The sequence below is a fragment of the Pocillopora verrucosa genome, chromosome 7 (genome assembly GCF_036669915.1).
Source record: "Pocillopora verrucosa isolate sample1 chromosome 7, ASM3666991v2, whole genome shotgun sequence".
NCBI lineage: Eukaryota > Metazoa > Cnidaria > Anthozoa > Scleractinia > Pocilloporidae > Pocillopora > Pocillopora verrucosa.
The window spans coordinates 6,514,604-6,533,017 of NC_089318.1; the positions used below are offsets into that span (position 1 = coordinate 6,514,604).

At 36.9% G+C, this 18,414-nt stretch overlaps 4 protein-coding genes across 4 annotated transcripts; 3 read left to right on the top strand and 1 right to left on the bottom strand.

The window, feature by feature from the left end:
• Window positions 1-2,270: 2,270 nt before the first annotated feature.
• LOC131799656 (CKLF-like MARVEL transmembrane domain-containing protein 4) lies at window positions 2,271-3,341 on the top strand. Its single transcript, XM_059117356.2, has one exon. The coding sequence runs from the start codon at window positions 2,287-2,289 to the stop codon at window positions 2,887-2,889; it is 603 nt and encodes a 200-aa protein (XP_058973339.2). The 5' UTR covers window positions 2,271-2,286; the 3' UTR covers window positions 2,890-3,341.
• A 2,105-nt stretch (window positions 3,342-5,446) lies between these two features.
• LOC131799655 (uncharacterized) lies at window positions 5,447-7,505 on the top strand. Its single transcript, XM_059117355.2, has one exon. The coding sequence runs from the start codon at window positions 5,463-5,465 to the stop codon at window positions 6,024-6,026; it is 564 nt and encodes a 187-aa protein (XP_058973338.2). The 5' UTR covers window positions 5,447-5,462; the 3' UTR covers window positions 6,027-7,505.
• A 517-nt stretch (window positions 7,506-8,022) lies between these two features.
• LOC131799664 (splicing regulator SDE2-like) lies at window positions 8,023-13,560 on the top strand. The gene is made up of 6 exons (XM_059117363.2): window positions 8,023-8,164; window positions 8,369-8,604; window positions 9,588-9,757; window positions 10,351-10,474; window positions 10,897-11,287; window positions 12,013-13,560. The coding sequence occupies exons 1-6, from the start codon at window positions 8,054-8,056 to the stop codon at window positions 12,232-12,234; spliced, it is 1,254 nt and encodes a 417-aa protein (XP_058973346.2). The 5' UTR covers window positions 8,023-8,053; the 3' UTR covers window positions 12,235-13,560.
• On the bottom strand, window positions 13,187-18,390 carry LOC131799665 (uncharacterized). Its single transcript, XM_066169868.1, has 8 exons — window positions 18,117-18,390; window positions 17,239-17,434; window positions 16,645-16,770; window positions 15,964-16,054; window positions 15,129-15,424; window positions 14,503-14,588; window positions 14,028-14,099; window positions 13,187-13,391 (listed from the first exon to the last, which is right to left on the bottom strand). The coding sequence occupies exons 2-8, from the start codon at window positions 17,426-17,428 to the stop codon at window positions 13,191-13,193; spliced, it is 1,062 nt and encodes a 353-aa protein (XP_066025965.1). The 5' UTR covers window positions 17,429-17,434; window positions 18,117-18,390; the 3' UTR covers window positions 13,187-13,190.
• Between the last annotated feature and the right edge of the window lie 24 nt (window positions 18,391-18,414).

The window sequence follows — 18,414 nt, forward strand, 5'->3', positions numbered from 1 at the left end:
TGTTGTACATCATCAATAATGTGGTGGAAACTCTCCTTGAATAAGAATGGAAGAATGGCAGCAACTGAGTCTTTCCCACGCTTGAATTTCTGACCTGAGGTGGGATTTGATTTTTAAGGTTCCCTGCAAATTCAAATAGGCTTTGCCAAAGAAAAATCAACAAACAGGCAAAAGAAAGGAGCTATCCATGATAAACAATTTTAATATGATAAAATTTTCACACTGTGGTAGGAAAACATCAGTAGGAGTTATTCAAAAAAAATTTTACATGTAAAGGATTCGAGCAGTGCATGGCTTAGGGAGCTGGATGACAAGCCTAAGAATTGACCGCTTTATGTGTTATGTGATCAAAATTTCTTTGTCCCAGACCTTGTGGCTTCCCTCCCCTCCAGTTGGTCTCCCTTTTTTAGTTTCTGTTAACTTTGGAAAGCTCATTTGTGTTTGTGGCCATTAAAAGTTGTTCATGTTGCTTGTTTGGTCTCTTTCAGGTATAGGAGCACTCTGAAGACAGCTGTTTATTTGAATTGGAATTTTTAAGCTGTACACTGGTATATTATTTTTCATCAAGAAAGTAGTGATGTGTTGTCATGTTACACAAATGTTTACAGTTTGAAACTGTGTGCACTTGCTATTAGTTTTTTTTCAAGAGGTTCAGCTGCAGATCATAAGTAACTGATAACCTTTCCCATTTGTGGCCAAGGCAGAATTTGCCTTTCCAGTATTGATACAATGTCAAGCAGACCAGTGAAATAAATAAATAACAATATCAATTAGTGGCTTATTAATTTATCCAGTACCAAATTATCTTATCAAAATTATAAGAGTTGTATTAAAGACAGTAAGGAGAACTACTAATAAGATAATAAATGAGTGGTTATAGAAAAAAAGAGAGACTATCTTAAGTTTATAGATTTGGTAGTGGACAGTCATTATAGTCTCACAAAGACGAAGTGTTCACCTAGCATAGCAGTCTTGAAAAATGTAATTTGAATAAATTTTTAAGATAAAGTTGTTTTTAAGAAGGTTTCCAAGGGCTCCAAGCTTAACTCTTTTCAGAGTCACCATTTGGAGACATAAACTGTTAAAGAAGTGGTTGCTAGAAATAAATTTGTTGTCACCAACCAAATAAATTAAAATGGAAAAAACATCTTGTGCGTGCGGTGTTACATTATATTTTATGCAAGTATCTATTTATCTCACTTAAACTTTACATTATAAATGCCAAATGATAATCTTTGAATATTGTAATTAATAAATAATTACAGCTTGGTACTTAGCAGCCAAGTACAAGATGCAGAATTGGTAGCTTTATCTGTACCATCAGAGTGTGTATTGCCTTTGCTCTAAGATGAAATTCTGTGTAGTAACCAGAGGTTTATGTATGCGCTGATGTATTGAAAGTAATGAAGCATTTTTCAATTAATTAAATCCCTAACCAAGGTAAATCATGCACTACACACAGTCTCACATGCAAGCTTCCTGTGATCACTTGAGATCTTAAAATTTCAATGTCACTCAAATAAGGTCTTAATAGGTACAAAGCTTTGATGCCCATGAGTGACTAGCATCTAATTTCCTCTTGCAATATCATCCCTGAATCACATGTCAAGGTCATGAGAATAAATGAAATGATCAGAAACCAAAGAAGTTCTTGATTGTGAAACAAATTCTCCTTGTCAGCCCCTCAGGAAATAGTATGTAGAGTAAACATACTGATTTTAGAGTGTTAAAGGTTCACCTCGTATCAGCCCTTGTCGCTTTTTTCGCTGACAAAAACTTAACGCTTCCTTCCGAAAGCATCACTTCCCGACCGTACTTCGTATAGTAGAGTTTCCATGCCGACCACTGTTGTGGCTTCACAGTTGGTAGGATTCCAAAAGGCGTTGCAGGGAATTATTGTCAACCGGCGAAATCAAGTCGCGCCGCAATTGCGCGATGAATTTAATTGAAAATGAGTTGAAATCGAATTCCTCTGCTCCATGTAAATCAACGGTAATCTAGAAAGTGAAATTTCAGTTTATTGTTAACTGTGGGTAAAACCAAATGTGGCACGCACTCCCCAGCACTACAGGGCGGTAGGAACATCGCGTGACAGCTTGTGTTTTAAGAGGGAGGTTGAATTGTGGAGGAAAATCATAGAAGTCGTGAGTTTCTTTTAAGTTAAGGTCGGAGAAAACTTAAACTCACCTCGACTGATGAGGCTTTTTCTCGCTTGGATGAAATCCTGCATCCTGTGTCGTCATAGGGGGTGGGTTTGGGTGACATATGGCCTGTATCGCATTGAGAATGCGCTGTCAAACCTTCACTATCTGTCTCTTGAATGTCAACATGGCGGATCGGAGAGGGGACGGTTTTATACAGTTTACCCCAGACTATATCACCAAGACTTGGTTAGGCCGGCTAAAATGTGCAGAGGTGATATTTTCTCTTCTCGCTGGTGCGTGTGGAGCAGGCGTTTTATCGTGGATAGGTTGCAATTGTAGTAGTAAAGTAAGTTTCTCTAACTTCATCGCATGGACTGCTTTCGTCAACGGGTTAATCGACATGATTATACATCTTGCTGGTTTGTGGGAAAGGCTTGTTTGGTGGTTCCGCCATCCTGCTTTGTACCTAATCTTGTGTGGACTGGCTGTTGTGGGTTTTTTGATCGGAGCGTCCCTCGCCGCTTCTTGTGCAACACAAACCTGTGTAAGCAATCCTGGCACAGCGGGAGCAGCTGCTTTTTTCGGTTTCGCCTGCTTGGCTTTGTTCGCTGCGGAGTGCTGCATACACTTTCAGAAGTACAGGAGTATGCAGCAAGAAGCACAGCATCAATCTTCAAGCGGAGGCAAAGCTCCAGATTTTGAAGAGCCACCACCACCTTACTCTGAGGCACCTGGAGTTATTTGAGTGATCGAGTGCTGTTTACGTGGACATTTCCGCTAAGATCATTATGCACATTTGACATTTAGCTTAGACATTTAGTAAGAAAGAGCAATGGAGAAGACATATCTTAGGACTCAAGATAGACTTACATAACTAACATCAACTTGACATCAATTTTCATCAATCTATGAACAGCTTCGCCATTTTTGTAAACCTCGAGCTCCCTTTAGATCTTACTTTAGCTGCTGGCGTGATCGATTTTTCCTGTATTGATTTATTTCTATTTCTCTTTTCTTGTTATGGTGAGGAAAATTTCTGTCTCGGAAACAATCAATCAATGATCTATCCATTCGTGCAGTGCTGTTATGAAGAGTATAAATTCAATATATAGTAGTGTTACATGTAATACCAATTTTTACGACAAATAAATAAAATGTAGAGAGTGTGATTAAATCTGCTCTCTTACAAAACTTTAATTGGAATTCTGAAATTGTGCTGGAATTTTCTGACAAGAATTTTTATTCATCAATTTAAAGATGCACATCCTTAAGCACAAAAATTCCAGGTGAAATTGAACAAGAACCTAAGTTGGGGAAGAAGGGGGGAATTTTCCTAAGCAACTGTGGTGCTGCATTAGTGGAGGTATTGAAAGACAAACCAGTCTTTTCAACTAAGTTGTTATTGTAAATTGGTCACCGTAAAGAGTTTTTTGCAGGCATTTCAAGCATTAGCCCTTAATCAGAGCTCTGAAATTATCCTGCAAAGTCTGGTAAGTTTTCTTGTGAAGACAAGCAGAAAGATAGGTGTAAGGTAAGGTTTACAAAGCAATTGCTTAGGAATATACATCTTTGTTCCACTCCCCAAATGAAAAAGATGATTAACCCTTCCAATTCCCATGAGTGACTAAGGCAGAATTTCTACTTACAATATCAAGCAGACAGTCAAGTGATGACAACAACAGAAAAATATCAAGGGGGATTATTAGTTGATCCAATAACAAATTCTCTGAACTAACATTATAAGACTTGTATGACATGCATTAAAGAGAATTACTTATGAGATCTTAAGAAGGAAAGGGTATAAAGAGGGAAAAAATGCTTTACTATTCAGGGCCAATTTCTCTGTGGGCTGGATGTAGGATTGGAATGTTCAACAATTGAGTGTTGATAATATCTTGCATCTGAAAAAAGAGAGCAAGTGAGAGATATCAACCTGAGAAAGTAAATTCCTGTTCAGAAGTGGACATGCGACGATCTGTGTATTATTAATATATTGATTGCATATTTTAATTAAAGAAAATGTTGACACATTGTGAGGACACTGAATGCAGAGATCTCCTGCTTGAAAACTCAGCTTGCAGAAAAGCTTTTTCAACCTCTGAAATGAAGAATTAAGAAAACCAGTTCTCATAACAAGTAATGTTTTCTATTAAAAAAGTTGAACTCAATCTTGGTGATATTTGTAGTAAAACCCTTTCATGAAATGTGAAACTGTCATGTAGATATACCTTTTACCATAACAACACTGATAATATCACCAGTAAAAAAATAATTTTACTGCTCATGATGAGGAAATCATGGTCTTGCAACAGGGAATTGTGGCATTTCATCAACATCTGTTAAAAAAAAAATCATACAATTATTATTACAATATAATTACTATTGTGATATTAAGGAAGTTTGACTACCTCTAGATAAGTCTCCCATTGGACAAAAACATGCTGATTTTTGCTGACACACTCCTCTCCATCTATTGCAAGTCTGGTAAAGGCTTTGGTATTTTGCTGTGCCAGTATTTATTTATACTCCTGAGTAGAGAGAGACACAATGAGGACTGCTAGAGCCTAGCACACTAACAACTCAACCACAGAACCCCCTTAAAAAAAAAGAAAACTACAAAAGCTTGTAGTAATCAAGATCAGATTAAGCCCTCTAATGGAATGGTCATGGAATCCCCCAGTATTCTAAATTTTGAGTGTTTTATACCCCATTCACAACAAAACTTTAACATGTTTTAGAGATGTTTTGTTATTAACGGGAGAGTTTGAAATTCTTTTCTTTATAGAAACTGCTTCAACCGATCTTTGTCGACTTCAAATTTAGCACACTGAAACTTCAAGTTAGTGATTTCTTGAAACCTATAGAAAATTCAGTTCTTCAATTTTCTGTTTCCAAGTTTCATTCAGTTAAACCCGGTGTAACAGAACAATTATTTTGCTGGTGTGGATGGGGTTTATATTATTTCTGATGGAATTTTCCTTGCAATTGTTGAGCTTGGTTATAAGAAATGTTGAATATTAGGGCAATCCAGATTGTGAAACCACCTATGAACGTTGACTGAAGGCGTAAGACTTCCCTGTTGCACTATACATCACAAACATCGCGTGACAGCATTATTGATCGATGGGTGAAGATCATTCAAGTCTGTAATTTTTATTTAAGCTTAACTGGAAAAACCCACTCCTGTTCACTCGCTGTTATATTCTTGTCTTTATGGTTGAATTATCATGATAATGAAAATCTGAAATAAGTCATGCCCAAAGTGTGGGCTGCCTGTGTTGCAGGATCTTGCCCATAACAACTTCCGTTAAGAGTAACATGGCGGAACAACAAGGGGATATTTTTTTTGAGTTTTCGCCAGACTTCATCACCAAGACATGGTTAGGCAGGCTAAAATGCGTAGAGTTGTTGTTTACGCTTTTGGCTGGTGCCTGTGGCTCATCAGTTAGTTCGTGGATTTACATTAATGGCAGCGGGTATGGATGCGGTTGTGTTGGAAAACTTACCTTCTTCGATTTCGTCGCATGGACCGCGTTCGTAAACGCTCTCATCGACATAATTCTCCATCTGATTGGTTTTTGGGAAAAGCTACTGTGGTTTTTCCGCCATCCTGTCCTATTCCTAGTTCTTTGTGGGCTGGCTGTTTTGGGTTTCTTAATTGGCTCATCGCTGACAGCTTCGTGTGCAAAACATATTTGTGTTACAAGTCCAAGCACCGCAGGTGCAGCCACCTTTTTCGGTTTCGTCTGCTTGGGTCTGTTCGCTGTGGAGTTCTTCATGCACTTTCAAATGTACAGGGATATGAAACGAGAGACACCGCATCCTTCTTCAGCTGCAGGCATGGCACCAGATTACATAGAACCACCCCCAGCTAACCCATAAAACTACCAGCGGTGTTTTTCAGTTGAGTGGTTGAGACTTCCTATTTGTTCACAACCAGTACTAGTTCTTCTGTTTGCAGTTTTATATCATTGTTTTATTCAAGGCTGAAAATTACGCAAGTTTTAGAGTGAGATAGATTGGTCAGGCCTCGAGAAAGACTTCAACTCTAACGAGCAACGTACTCTGCGACAAGTTCTGTCTGCGTCTTTAAATACAGCCTTGCACTCAATTAGATTCCTAACTCCCTGTACTAATATTATATAACCTGTTTTGGGATCGATATTTTTACATATGCTTATGGACTCACGTATCTTTTTAAGGTAAGCTGAAACTGCTGTTTTAGAGATAATCGATCGACGATTTAATTAATTGAACTGCGATTTACAACCTACCAACACCCTCTTTTATCAAGAGAAAGCAAATTAGGGTGTGTCTGATCTGCTATGTACTTAACTAATTAAACCACTTAACCTTTTAACTCCCAGATCAAATTTGTTATTTATCCTTACAGTCCACCATACAATTCTTAGAATGTTAGTTCAGGGAATTTAGTATTGGGTCAACTAATTATCCCCCAAATTGATATTTGTCTTTATTCTCATCACTTATCTGGTTGATATTGCATTGATACAGAAGGGAAAAATTCTGTCTTGATCACTCATGGGAGTTAAAGGGTTTAATGGCTGTTGATATCTGGCAGCCTTTAAACTTTAATTACAAAATGACTTGAGAAACTCCATAATTAAGAGGGAAGTTTTTGGACCTGTGGCGTTTTTCTAAAGGTATTGATCTCACAGAATTTTCAAATTTGTGGGGAGGACGAAGGTTCATGGCCAGGCTGATAAACCCTTAAACTCTCAGCTTCTGATTCTCCCTTTTCCCTGCCACATATTACTTTGTAAACTATTAAAGAGAATTTGTTGTTATAAGGGTAGTATGCTCTTGCTGAAGAGTCTGTATTTTCTGGAGATGTAATCAGAGTTCTTAAGTTAATTTGTTGGGGTGAGACACCTCAGGCCTCACTTACCTGACTGGGAGTGGGGGGGGGGGGGTATGGGAGCATGCTCCCCTCCCCCAAAGATTTGTGAGAATTTCTACTGTGGGTAATTGTTCTAAAGCAAACACGAGAGGAAAAGGAGTAAATTATGTTCAGAGGGAAAGGAACCCTTTAAGTAATGGGCTCCTGAGAGGGATAATTAATTTTATCGGCACTAACTAATTAAAGCTGTGGTTTACTATGTCAAAATTAACAGTTTAAATCAGAAACCCTGATTGTATGAGAAATAATGACTTCAGTGTGAAAGCCTAAATTTGAATCGGTTTGTGTGAGTCTCATGTTCAATGTATGAGACTTGAGAGCTCTCTGTAATGAGCAGGACTGTCAGTTAAAGTCAGATGTAAATAACTTCTTGGAATTAAATTAAAAGATGGAGTATATCTAATAAAGTTTTTTCAGGAGCCCAAAATTCTGTCTGCCTTTCATTTTTACTTACATGATATTCATAAATTTCAGAAATTTGTACCCTTACAAGTCAAAATAAATGTCTAAGGAATATTCTGTCTACAGTTCTGACTGATGTATGTCAATAGTTACAATACCTTGACAAAGTATTGTAACCATCAAACATCAGGTGAATGATAGTAAAGGATTATGTAAAATTAATGTATTGCTTCTGTCAGCAAAGTGCATATAGTAAAGAGATGTATGGAGAGCCACCAAACAGTTTCAGCATGAATTAAGCTGACCACTTGCACAAAATTGTTTAGTGAGATTGAAATACCACTGTGTTGGATGTAAAAGTTACAAATTTGTCATTAAGACTCTCTTTCAAGTGTTATAGGCCTTTGATAGATGGTGGGCATTTGAGTTTATTGCTACAAAAATTTCCATACCCAGGAGCCCATCACCCGGCCTATTGCCATCTCTCCATGTCCAACCCTACCCTCTGCAACATTTCATCGGTTTCAGATCCCGCGCGGTAGGTGCCAAACTACCCATAAATCCAAGCTCATAGGAAAAATCCAAAATGTCGGCGTTCTTCTATACATATCATCGAAAGCTCCACTGTTTAAATGTAGATGACTACGTGGTGGAAAATGGAAAACAGCTGAAAAAGATCGCATCGGATCTTTGTGGGGTAAGTTTTGATACAAATGCAGGGATAGCTTTATCTTATGAAAGCATAACGTGTTCGTGGTGGAAGTTTAAGAATAACGATTAACATACCCACGTAAGGTTCTACTGCGAAAACGAATTTTTCCACGGATCGAACATGGGTTGGACAAGCGATTTTTAAATCACATATAGATTGGCCTTAATAGATACTGATATTTACTGTCAGGGTATACCAGAACAAGACTTGTCCGTGATCCATAATGGCCATCTTGTCACTGATGACAGAGAACTGCTACTTCAAGATGGAGACGTGTGCTATGCTAGTCTGCTTCTACCGGGTGGAAAGGGAGGGTTTGGTTCCATGTTACGCGCCATCGGAGCACAGATTGAGAAGACCACAAATAGAGAAGCATGCCGAGATCTGAGTGGAAGACGAATGAGAGACATAAATGACGAAAAAAAGTAAGTGGAAATTTTCTGACAGACAAAGCTTGATCATGTCCATCCTTTTATCTCCTATATGACTGACTCACTCAGTTATAAAATTCTAGTATGTGTTTAGCACGAGTTTCCATAACTTTGTCCATTAGTGGCTGCCAATGGTTGAAGGTGTTCTGTGCCTGAAAAGAGACGGTAAGGTGAAAGCCAAACACGATAACCAGCTCATATGCTAAACAGACTGTGGTGAGAGTTCTTATAGATAGCAATAGACTGCTGGAAACCTGCTTTTATGGAAACCCCATTGTGTTAAGCCAAGAAAGGCAGAAGGGAAGGGAGCAGTGAGTGGAGGTGGAAGAAGTTCACTGTCATATTGACTAAACTGGTGTGTACTGTGTGATATGGTATGGTTTTTATGATCCTCAGTCTGAGACATGAAGATTTACCACTAAGTGTCTTGAAGAAGGGATCTCCTGTGCTAGAAGCTTCTAATATCTAAGTATCAATACTCTGGATTGTCTGTGATTAATTTTTATTTTGATTTTAGCTCTAAGAAGTTGGTGCTGATTCAACTGGTATCCAGCTTTTGATATTTGACTTTCTTCTCATCACTGTTATACTTGATAAAATAATTATATTGGTCACTCTTAGGAGTGAAAGTGGTGGGGTGTAGTTCAATTAACCCTTTAATTCCCATGAGTGACCAAGACAGAATTTCTCCTTACAATATCTATACAATATCAACCAGGTAAAGTGTTGAGAATAAAGAAAAATATCAATTTGGAGATAATGAGTTGATCTAGTACTAAATTCTCTGAACTACCATAATAAGTATTGCATGGTTGACAGTAAGGGGAATTCCAAATTTGATCTGAGAGTTAAAGGGTTAATAAATTTTTCATCTGTGTTTCACAAAAATGTCACCTTTATGAACCAGGTCCATGGTTGTAAAGCTCTATATTTTGCACATAATTTTGATGAATTTTTAATCTCTTGTTATCTTCAAGGATTGCTGAATGGGTTTCTAAACAAGCTGAAAGAGAGCGAGAGAAGGAACAAAAGAAACAGGAGAGGTTAGCAAGAAGAAGATCAATGCCAAAACACATGTTTGATGATAAGACATACACACAGAATATTCAGCAAAATTCAGAGAGAATAGAAGCTGCACTGCATCAAGGTGAGGTACTTGCCTGAAATTTTCAGGAACCATCAAGAAAATGCTGTTTCAAGATGTACCTATACTTAAAAAGCCAAACTTCTATTTTTTATTACCTATTTCTCTTTATTTTGGATCTGTTCCAGTTGTGTCCATCCTCCCATTTTGTTCCATCTCTTTTTCTACTCCCTGTAGAGCTTCCCTTCCACTTTAAACTGAATGTTTTCTGGTTTTTTTTTTAATTACTCATGTCTTTCACTATTTTTCTTGAATTCTATGTTGACATCCATACTTAAATTGATAAATTTAGAAAATTACAATCTTTTTACTTTCATTCGTTGTTGCTTTTTTTTTCACATGTAATTTTATTCCAGTTGTAATATGTAACACCTAATTGGCTTATCTATAACTTATCAAACTGTTTTTCATTGTTTCAGTATATGCATGCTGTCCTACTCATTTCCTCTGTTCAGTCAAACTTGTTATTAAAGAATTTATTTTGATGTTTGTTTCTCTCCGGCCTCATTAGCTTCACTATTTTGCGGGAAGCAAATGGTGAGATATGTATTTTAATTGCTAAAATAAATAAATTTTTGTTTGTTTGTTTGTTTCAGGGCTTAAAGCAGCTGGCAGTTCAAGATCATCAGGTGCTTCAAGCACTTCAGAGAAGGCAGCTGGAAAAAGAGTTCATCCAGAGGATCCTACAATTTCAGGAGGAGGGAAAAAAAGTAGATTGTGGTAAACAGTCCCTCCTTATGCTCTCTGAGGTTTAAATTTTTGTCCTTTCCATCGAAATCCAAGTGATTACATGAAGGAGTTCAGAGGAAAAGAGGAGTCTATTAATGTTTTGTGAACTGTTTAATATGCAGTTGACCTGAAATTTACTAAAAACCACTGTTGTCTGTCTGTCTGTATAAGAGCTTTGTTACCCTGGAATCAGAAAAGATGTTTCCAAAAGCATTTTTTCTTGTTTTTAACATGAACATGCTACATTATGTTCAAGTTTCGTGATTTGAATAAAAAAGTTTCTTTTGGTTTAAGAAGAAAATTGCCTTTTAGAACTACTCTTTGACAGTTTTTCACAAGGTATACTGGTATGTATTTCTTAGTAAGGGCATCAAGGTTTGGTTAGGCAAAAAATAATTTCAGTTTGCTTTCAGGCTGGGAATGGAAGACCTGTCAGACAGTGGTGATGATGAAGAAGGGATGGCTCCTGCCAGAAACAACAGTAATGAAGATCCAAGCAGGCACACATGCACTTCAACTGGTGTATCTTGTAGCAGCACTCAAGCAGAGGTTGCAGTCCCTGAAGAGGCTTCAGACAACAGACATTGTGTAGACACAGATTGTAAGATAGCAAAGCCACCTGCACAGCCATCAGAAACAAATATTGAGTCACAGAAAGAAGACACAAAGACAGAGCATATTAGAGCAGCTGTTGCTGATACAAAAGATCAGAGAGAAGACTTTCAGGAAAAAGATGGAATGACAGGAACAGTTACCAAAGGGGAAGAAGAAAATAAAGCTACTGAAGAAGAGACCATTAGAAAGGTTGGGATTTAAAATATTAAATCAAGGTTACCCAATTGTCTGTACTTGAATATGACATCCAAATTTTCACACCACAGTGTCTAATAAGGAGAGTTTCTTTTACTGAAAATTAGGGATAAAAACTTAGGGCCTGCTACCTTAGAGTGGTGTCCACTCAAAGCAGGCTGTTCACTCAATTTGGGGTCAACTTACATGAAATAATTATGTTATAAAATTTTTTATTAATTTGTGATGGGCATCTTGTTAAAAGTTACTCTTCTGAGTAGTGAATGTTTGAATCACCCGGATATTTATACTGATTTATTTATTACACTCAGCTCAATAATGAATTTTATTATTACAAGCTCAGCTATGCTAGGAGGGCTGAAGAAGCAAACCCTTTCTTCTGGTTGGTTACTGAAGTCCATCTTGCCACTTGAGATTTCCCACTTTGAACACCCCTCCCCTCCCCCCTTCAAAACATTGCTCATATATTAACCCTTTACACCCTAACATCAATATTCATATTTTCCACACTGTTCTCTATACATTTACTAAGGTGTTGACAAGGAGAATTTGTCTAACAATCAAGAGTTTCTAGAGTTGGTGATCATTTCCTTTATTCTCATGACATTAATGCTAGATTCAGAGGTGATAATGTAAGGAGAAATTAGATGCTAGTTATTCTTAGGGATTGAAGGGTTAAGTAATTGAAGTAAGTTTCATATTTTGTTTTTTCTTTCTAGGTTGAGTTTTGCCTTGATAGCTACTCATCAGCAGAGGAGCTTGAATCCCTAGGATTGGAACATCTGAAGGAGGAACTAATGTCAAGGGGGCTCAAGTGTGGAGGGACATTACAACAGAGGGCTCAAAGGCTGTTTGCTACGAAAGGAGTCCCCATGGATCAACTGGATCCCTCTTTTTTTGCCAAGTCAACAGGTGGCAAAAAGTCTAATGGGAAAAAGTAACATGTAAAAGAGAACTGCACCTGGAATTCTGTTCTTAGTTATAATCCTGTCAAGTTCTTAGCATGGTATTTTGTTTATCTTGCAGTTGCATAAAGGCAGTTGTATAAAGGGTTTAAAAGGTTTCACAGCCATGAAGAAGTTACTTTATGTTTTACAACAGAACTAATTGATTTCGAAATGTATTTATTGTTTTCCTAATAATGTTATGCGTCTGTTACTTGAATTTTACATTGTATTTTCATTGCTATTACATGAAAAAATTAATGATGCTGTCACTTTTAAGTGCCTTAAACAAACCATTGTGTAAAATGCCAAATAAACATGACAAAACAAACACAATGGCATGGAGAATGAAAGGTTATAGGGAAGGTACTGTTACTGTAGTTACTTTAGCATCTGCTTCTTAGCTTTGAGCTAAGGGGTAGTCAGAGATACAGCTAATATTTCTTTCATTTCCTAACAAAAGAGAGGCTATTCTCATGGTAGCAACTTTCTGGGGGTAAGCACTCTTGAGAAGTCACTATTTGCCAGATTCCATTTTATTCTTTAACTCCTTGACGTGATTAATATGTAACTTCCCCTTGGATTTTCATTACACTAATCCTTCAGACTGGGAATAAGAACAAATAAGGTTATTGGGTAGAGGGCAATGTCTCATTCTATTATGAAATTCCTTGGTCTTTTAAGCAAGGGATTGAATGACAGTTAGAATGGAAAGTTACTAATTTGATCTTGGGAGTTGAAGGTTGATAGCATTTTTCTGATGCTGCACAAAAATTAAGAATCTACAATTATTTTTTTTCATTTCAATTCACTTTTATTTGGGAAATATCTCAAGTTCAAGGTCACTCTCATAAGCTCATTTGACTCTTGATTATGTATAAAAATGTATTAAATGTATAAATTTTGAGCAATTTGTAACTTTTTTGTCTGTCATGTCTATTATGGAGACAACACTACAACAAAGTATGAACTGGAAAACTTGAAGGATTGATGTGTAACCAATTGTTTTCTTGCATAAAAAGGACTTTCACAGGTTTCTTTTTGTTTACCATCACATCTAGAAGAATGCAGTCTGGTGGTTTTTCTGTGTTTATGGAATACGCCAGTTTCCGCTTCTGTTTGGGTTTAGTCAATTTAACATCAGTTGTACAGTCCTTTGTAAGAAAATAGAAAGAATACAATATTCATTCAAAAGGCCTTTAGGCACACAAAGGAGATGTTAACCCTTCAACTTCCACATAAGACCAAGACAGAATTGTACCTTAAAATATCAATACAATATCAAGCAGACAAGTAATGAGAATAAAGAAAAATATTAGTTAATCCAACACCAAATTCTCTGAACTAACATCAAAAGAATTGTTTGGCAGACAGTAAGGAGAATTGTTATTGAGATCTGGGAGTGGAAGGGCTCTTAATTAGAGTATTAGTTCAAGATTTCTGTTGAGTAACAGTAGACGAGGTCAAAGCCAGAATCATCTATCATGCCCTGAAACAGAGAGCAAATATTAACCTGACTGTTATAGTGTAAATCTAAAAGTTATCCAAATAGAACTACAAGAGAGACTTATGTTTTTACAACCACAATGTGACAGGCTCCTCATTTGACCCATTACCTATCACAGAGCACAAGCTAGTAGCCCAGATAATCAGATTATAGTATTTGTAAGAGGATGCTAGCAGATTTATGCTAATATGAAACCTAGCATTATGAACAAGGTTACGAAGATCAAAGAAAACAAGACCCAAGGTGTGCTCTAGCACAAATTGTGAGTGCTCTAGATACCCACTGTTTTGGAGCCAATCTGTGGGGTTAAGTTGGGGTCACTTGCTTCATGTGTACAGAGTTCTGAATTTACAGTCTGAAAGTAACAAAAACATGGTTAATACTGATATATTTGTTTTTTCTTTTGTAATTGATTAAATTAAAAATAAAAAACAAAATGAACAAACAAACAGACAAACAAACATTCACTTCTTGCTGGTGTACATGAAATTAACAAGCTTAAATTGCATAAAGAACAAGAAACCCAAGTACCTCCTCAGTTTAACTGGTAATCTGAGAAATGAGAGAAAAATGTGAGTGACTAGTGATGAGTGCAAAGTGTGAGGGACCTCAGGAAGGAGAAAGAGGTCACTAATGTTTCACTATCACAAATAATACCCAATCATCTAAAGGGGTATTAAGAGATAAAATGGACTTTAAGGAAAGAGCATGGGTAGATGCCCTTTTAGAGTAGAGAACTGAGAGAGGAGGTGTTCTACCTTTTGCTTGTTTTTCTGCTTGCAGTTTTCTTTGTCTGTCTTAGCCCTTTTAGGAGATTCAATCTGTTTGTTGTCCACGGGCTCCTCTGAAAATTGAAAGATCACTTCAATGAATTCCATTTGTAGCACCATAAATCTTGGCACTAACTAAATATTAAATACTGTAACAACCACAGTTCAGAACTTGTGTACTATTGCTATTTATAAGGGCCAGCCACCAGAAAACTTTGCAAGATACTCTGTTGGTTTTTGCTGAATACTTCTTTCTCAAGCCTAAGACCCTACTGATATGTGACCATAGAGATTTACTGCAAATTCTAACAACACTTCTATCAAGTTTTAAGTTATTAACAACTCCCATCTACTACAAAGCTTACAAGGAAACCCGTTGTGTCTGTATGCTGCAATTAATAGCTAAAAGGCTTTAAAACTGAGAAGTCAAGACTTTCTTCTAAGGAAAGAGAGTTCCTTAAAAACCATAACCACAAACAGTCTTTGGCGATCCTACAGAAATAAATTTAGTCAAGAAAAAAAAAATTTATCTCTAGAACACCTCTGGTGAATGCAGCAGCTGGAACAATCTTAGACGTCTGAGTAAACAAACAAATACATTTTGAAAAGCTTACCCAATATGGCTGAAAGGTCTTGAGGAAAAATGTCTTTCAGTTCTAAACTTAAGGCATCTTCTCTGAGGGTTGAATTTTGAGGTTGCAACACTTCTGACTCTGCAAAACTCAGGTCCAAGTCATCTAAAGAGTGGCATATTGTCATGGACTTGAGAGTTGCTTGTTTGGCACCAACAGAATGCCCACTTCTACAAGAAAGACCCCCACAAGCTGTACAACAAGACATTGACCTTGAAGAATATGTAGTTGTGGAGGCTAAAACCTTTGATTTCTTCGTTTTCTTGACATCCTTGGGTCTGTAATAAAAAGTACGCAGTCAAATGAAACAAATAACTGTTAGTAATGGGAACAATCAATTCATGGAAAATGAAAACATTTGAAAAAGGTATATGTATCAATTAAAACATTTTAACAAACATTCAGTTTTTACTTGTAAGCATTGTCAGTGGTATTATTACCAACAATACATAAATATGTGCTAAGTTGCATTTAAATGGACTACATACACTGTTTCCACCACACATTTTACACTACAAAATTATAATAGCCTGACTATACTTACTGCATCATAGGAATTTCAAAGTTATAACACTGCTAAGAATAGATTATATTTGTCTCATTATTTCTCATCTAAATTAGTTGTTTATATTAGTCTCATTATTTCTCATCTAAATTAGTTGTATCACCATCAGACACAGGTCATGATGTCATAGATGTTGGAATGCTAGTGCAGCAAAAGACTTCCAGTATAACAGTTGTAACATTGCATGCAATCACCAATGGAAAGTGACTTTATATCATGGCTCATTTGACTCTCTATACAGTTGGTGCATACCTCTCTAATTCTGCTTTGTATATCTTGCAGTCTTTATTACCCATGGAGCTTACTTTGGCAGCTGAAAAGCCCCTAAGGAGCAGCCTTCTGTCTGAAAGGATACATAGAACATTTTTCAGTACATTGTAAATTACCAGTAATATTTCAATTCTTAACTTCCTCTTCATAAGTTGCCCTGCTTTGTAGTTAAAGGTTGAGAAGAGCTTTCAACTGTAATAGGTGATGAAGCCATGAAAAATTTTAGGCAGTTGAGATTAATCTAGACAGCCATCTCACAAGTAAAGAGCTGTCCTCACTTAAAAGATTGTATTATCTTGTTTAGTTGTTCTATACTAGCTACAATTTGGAGAGTGATGATGTTATTTTTGACTGAACCTTAGCAAGGAGGAAAGCAAGGTAGACAAATCATTTCTGTTCTTGAAATTTTTCAAGAAAAAAGTGAATTCAACTCCCACAAACTCCCAAGATCTGATCATTAATTCTCCCCTCAAGCTGCTACAGATTCCCCTGTAAATTAGTTTAAAGAATTTGTTATTAGGTCAAAATAACAACTTCTTCCAGATAAGTTTGAGTATTCTCATTGTCTATTGGCTGACTTAAAGATGTAGAGATTATAAGGAGAATAACTCACTTCTTGGATTTAAAGGGTTAAGAGAGTACAATCTATTAAGATTTTCTTACTGGATTGTCTTGATTGTGGTTCACATGGTGTTTGGCTTAAATTTTTTTCAAATGGTATGTTACTTATATTTCGGAGTGCCAGAGTAGACCCTCGTCTGGTTGCAGGTCGGGTGAGTGTTTTGGAACCTTTGAAATAAAAACAAATTTAAAATGGCTGATGTTTTGCTGCAGCATGTATCCAGTACCCTTTTATACTGATGTACATAATATTTGTCAGTATTTTATGTTACCAAGCTCATTGGTGCATATTTATGTCAACAAGAGGATTCACACTATCTGTTCAAACAATGCTTGTTTTTCTTTATGGTTGAAATTTCAGACACAATTGGGTTTAGTTTTGTATCTAGTTAATTAATTAAGTTTCATGAGTTTTCTGGACCAATCATAGAGTAAAGAAAAGCAAAACCAGACCGATCCCAGATTACTTTTGACACTCAGCTAAAAATTTCTCTACTAGAGCTGATATATATGTTTGCCTATTCTGATTTCTTGTTACCTCTCAGCTGATTAAGAAAATTATGGGGTCCAGCTTGAAGCTGAACTGAGCCAGCCTGCATAAATGATTATATATATCACTAACAAATAGAATTGTACCTTTCTTGCTCATGTCTTCTTTTGAGCTCATCTCCTTGCAGGATGGTAACCAGTCTATTTCAGGGGTATCAGGTGTAAGAAAGTGCTCCTTCTTAGGCAATTGGATTGGATGATTCTTTGAGTATGTTGCAATGGTTTTTTTCTTAGTACAGGTATCTGATTTCATGCTTCTGGGATGCCGATGTAGCATTTCGTTCTAAGGAGGTCACCATTAGAACAACAGTTAAATATTAGGACAGTGATGATTATGAAAATGATAATGGTGATGAAATTATAATTATCAAGGCCAATAAAATCTCAATTCACGGATAATTCATTTTCACCATCAAGTCTCAAAATGGAAGTGAGACTGCAGTCAACAATATTATTAATAAAACAAACTTTCATATCACCATTGTTATGTATTAGATAGGGCTGGTTTCCTGGCAATTCCCCCTCAACCCAAGGCATTACAAGCAAGGGTACATTCGAAATAAATCCAGTGCTTAATTACAACCAAAGGAGTTCAAACTTCATGTCAGAAGTAATGCCTCTCCTTCCTTGGAGGGAATATTACTACATTGTTGATTTGGTATATCCAGAGGAGAGTGCTCCCGAAAAGGATTGTTAGGCTGCAGGTCATAGACACTTAAGCAAGATGACTTAAAGGGTGCATCAGAGCAATACCCCTTGCCCACAGACATAGGAAGTGCGAAAAGTAAGATCTGCCTGAATTTTTATTAAAATAAGAACTAGTAATTCTTGATGACACCGGCCTTACGCCTCCCCCCACCCCACCCCCCCCCCTCCCGTACATTTCTATTGAATGGGATGAGCTACTGTTGAGTGAATTTTGTCAACTGTCTGCTCTAGCATGAAATACCTCAGGTCATACTCACCGATAGAAGGACCTTGATTGACTATATGAAGGATTTCTCAAGTAACAACGCAGCGGTGCTTACACACGCAAATATGCCTCGAGGAAAAGTCTTCAGCTTGTCTATCTATATATTTAATCATTTTAGCACCTTCAGATACTTGTCTGCGTTTATCAGGAAAGTAAAACCATCCATTACTAAACAGGGTCGTACAACTGGCCCATGAAATACCCTCTTCGGCTATCAACCCTGCCAAATCTATCCAAAAAAGAAACCTGGTAAATTCTTCAGCAATCGCCTCAGGGCCGCGTCAGCGTAA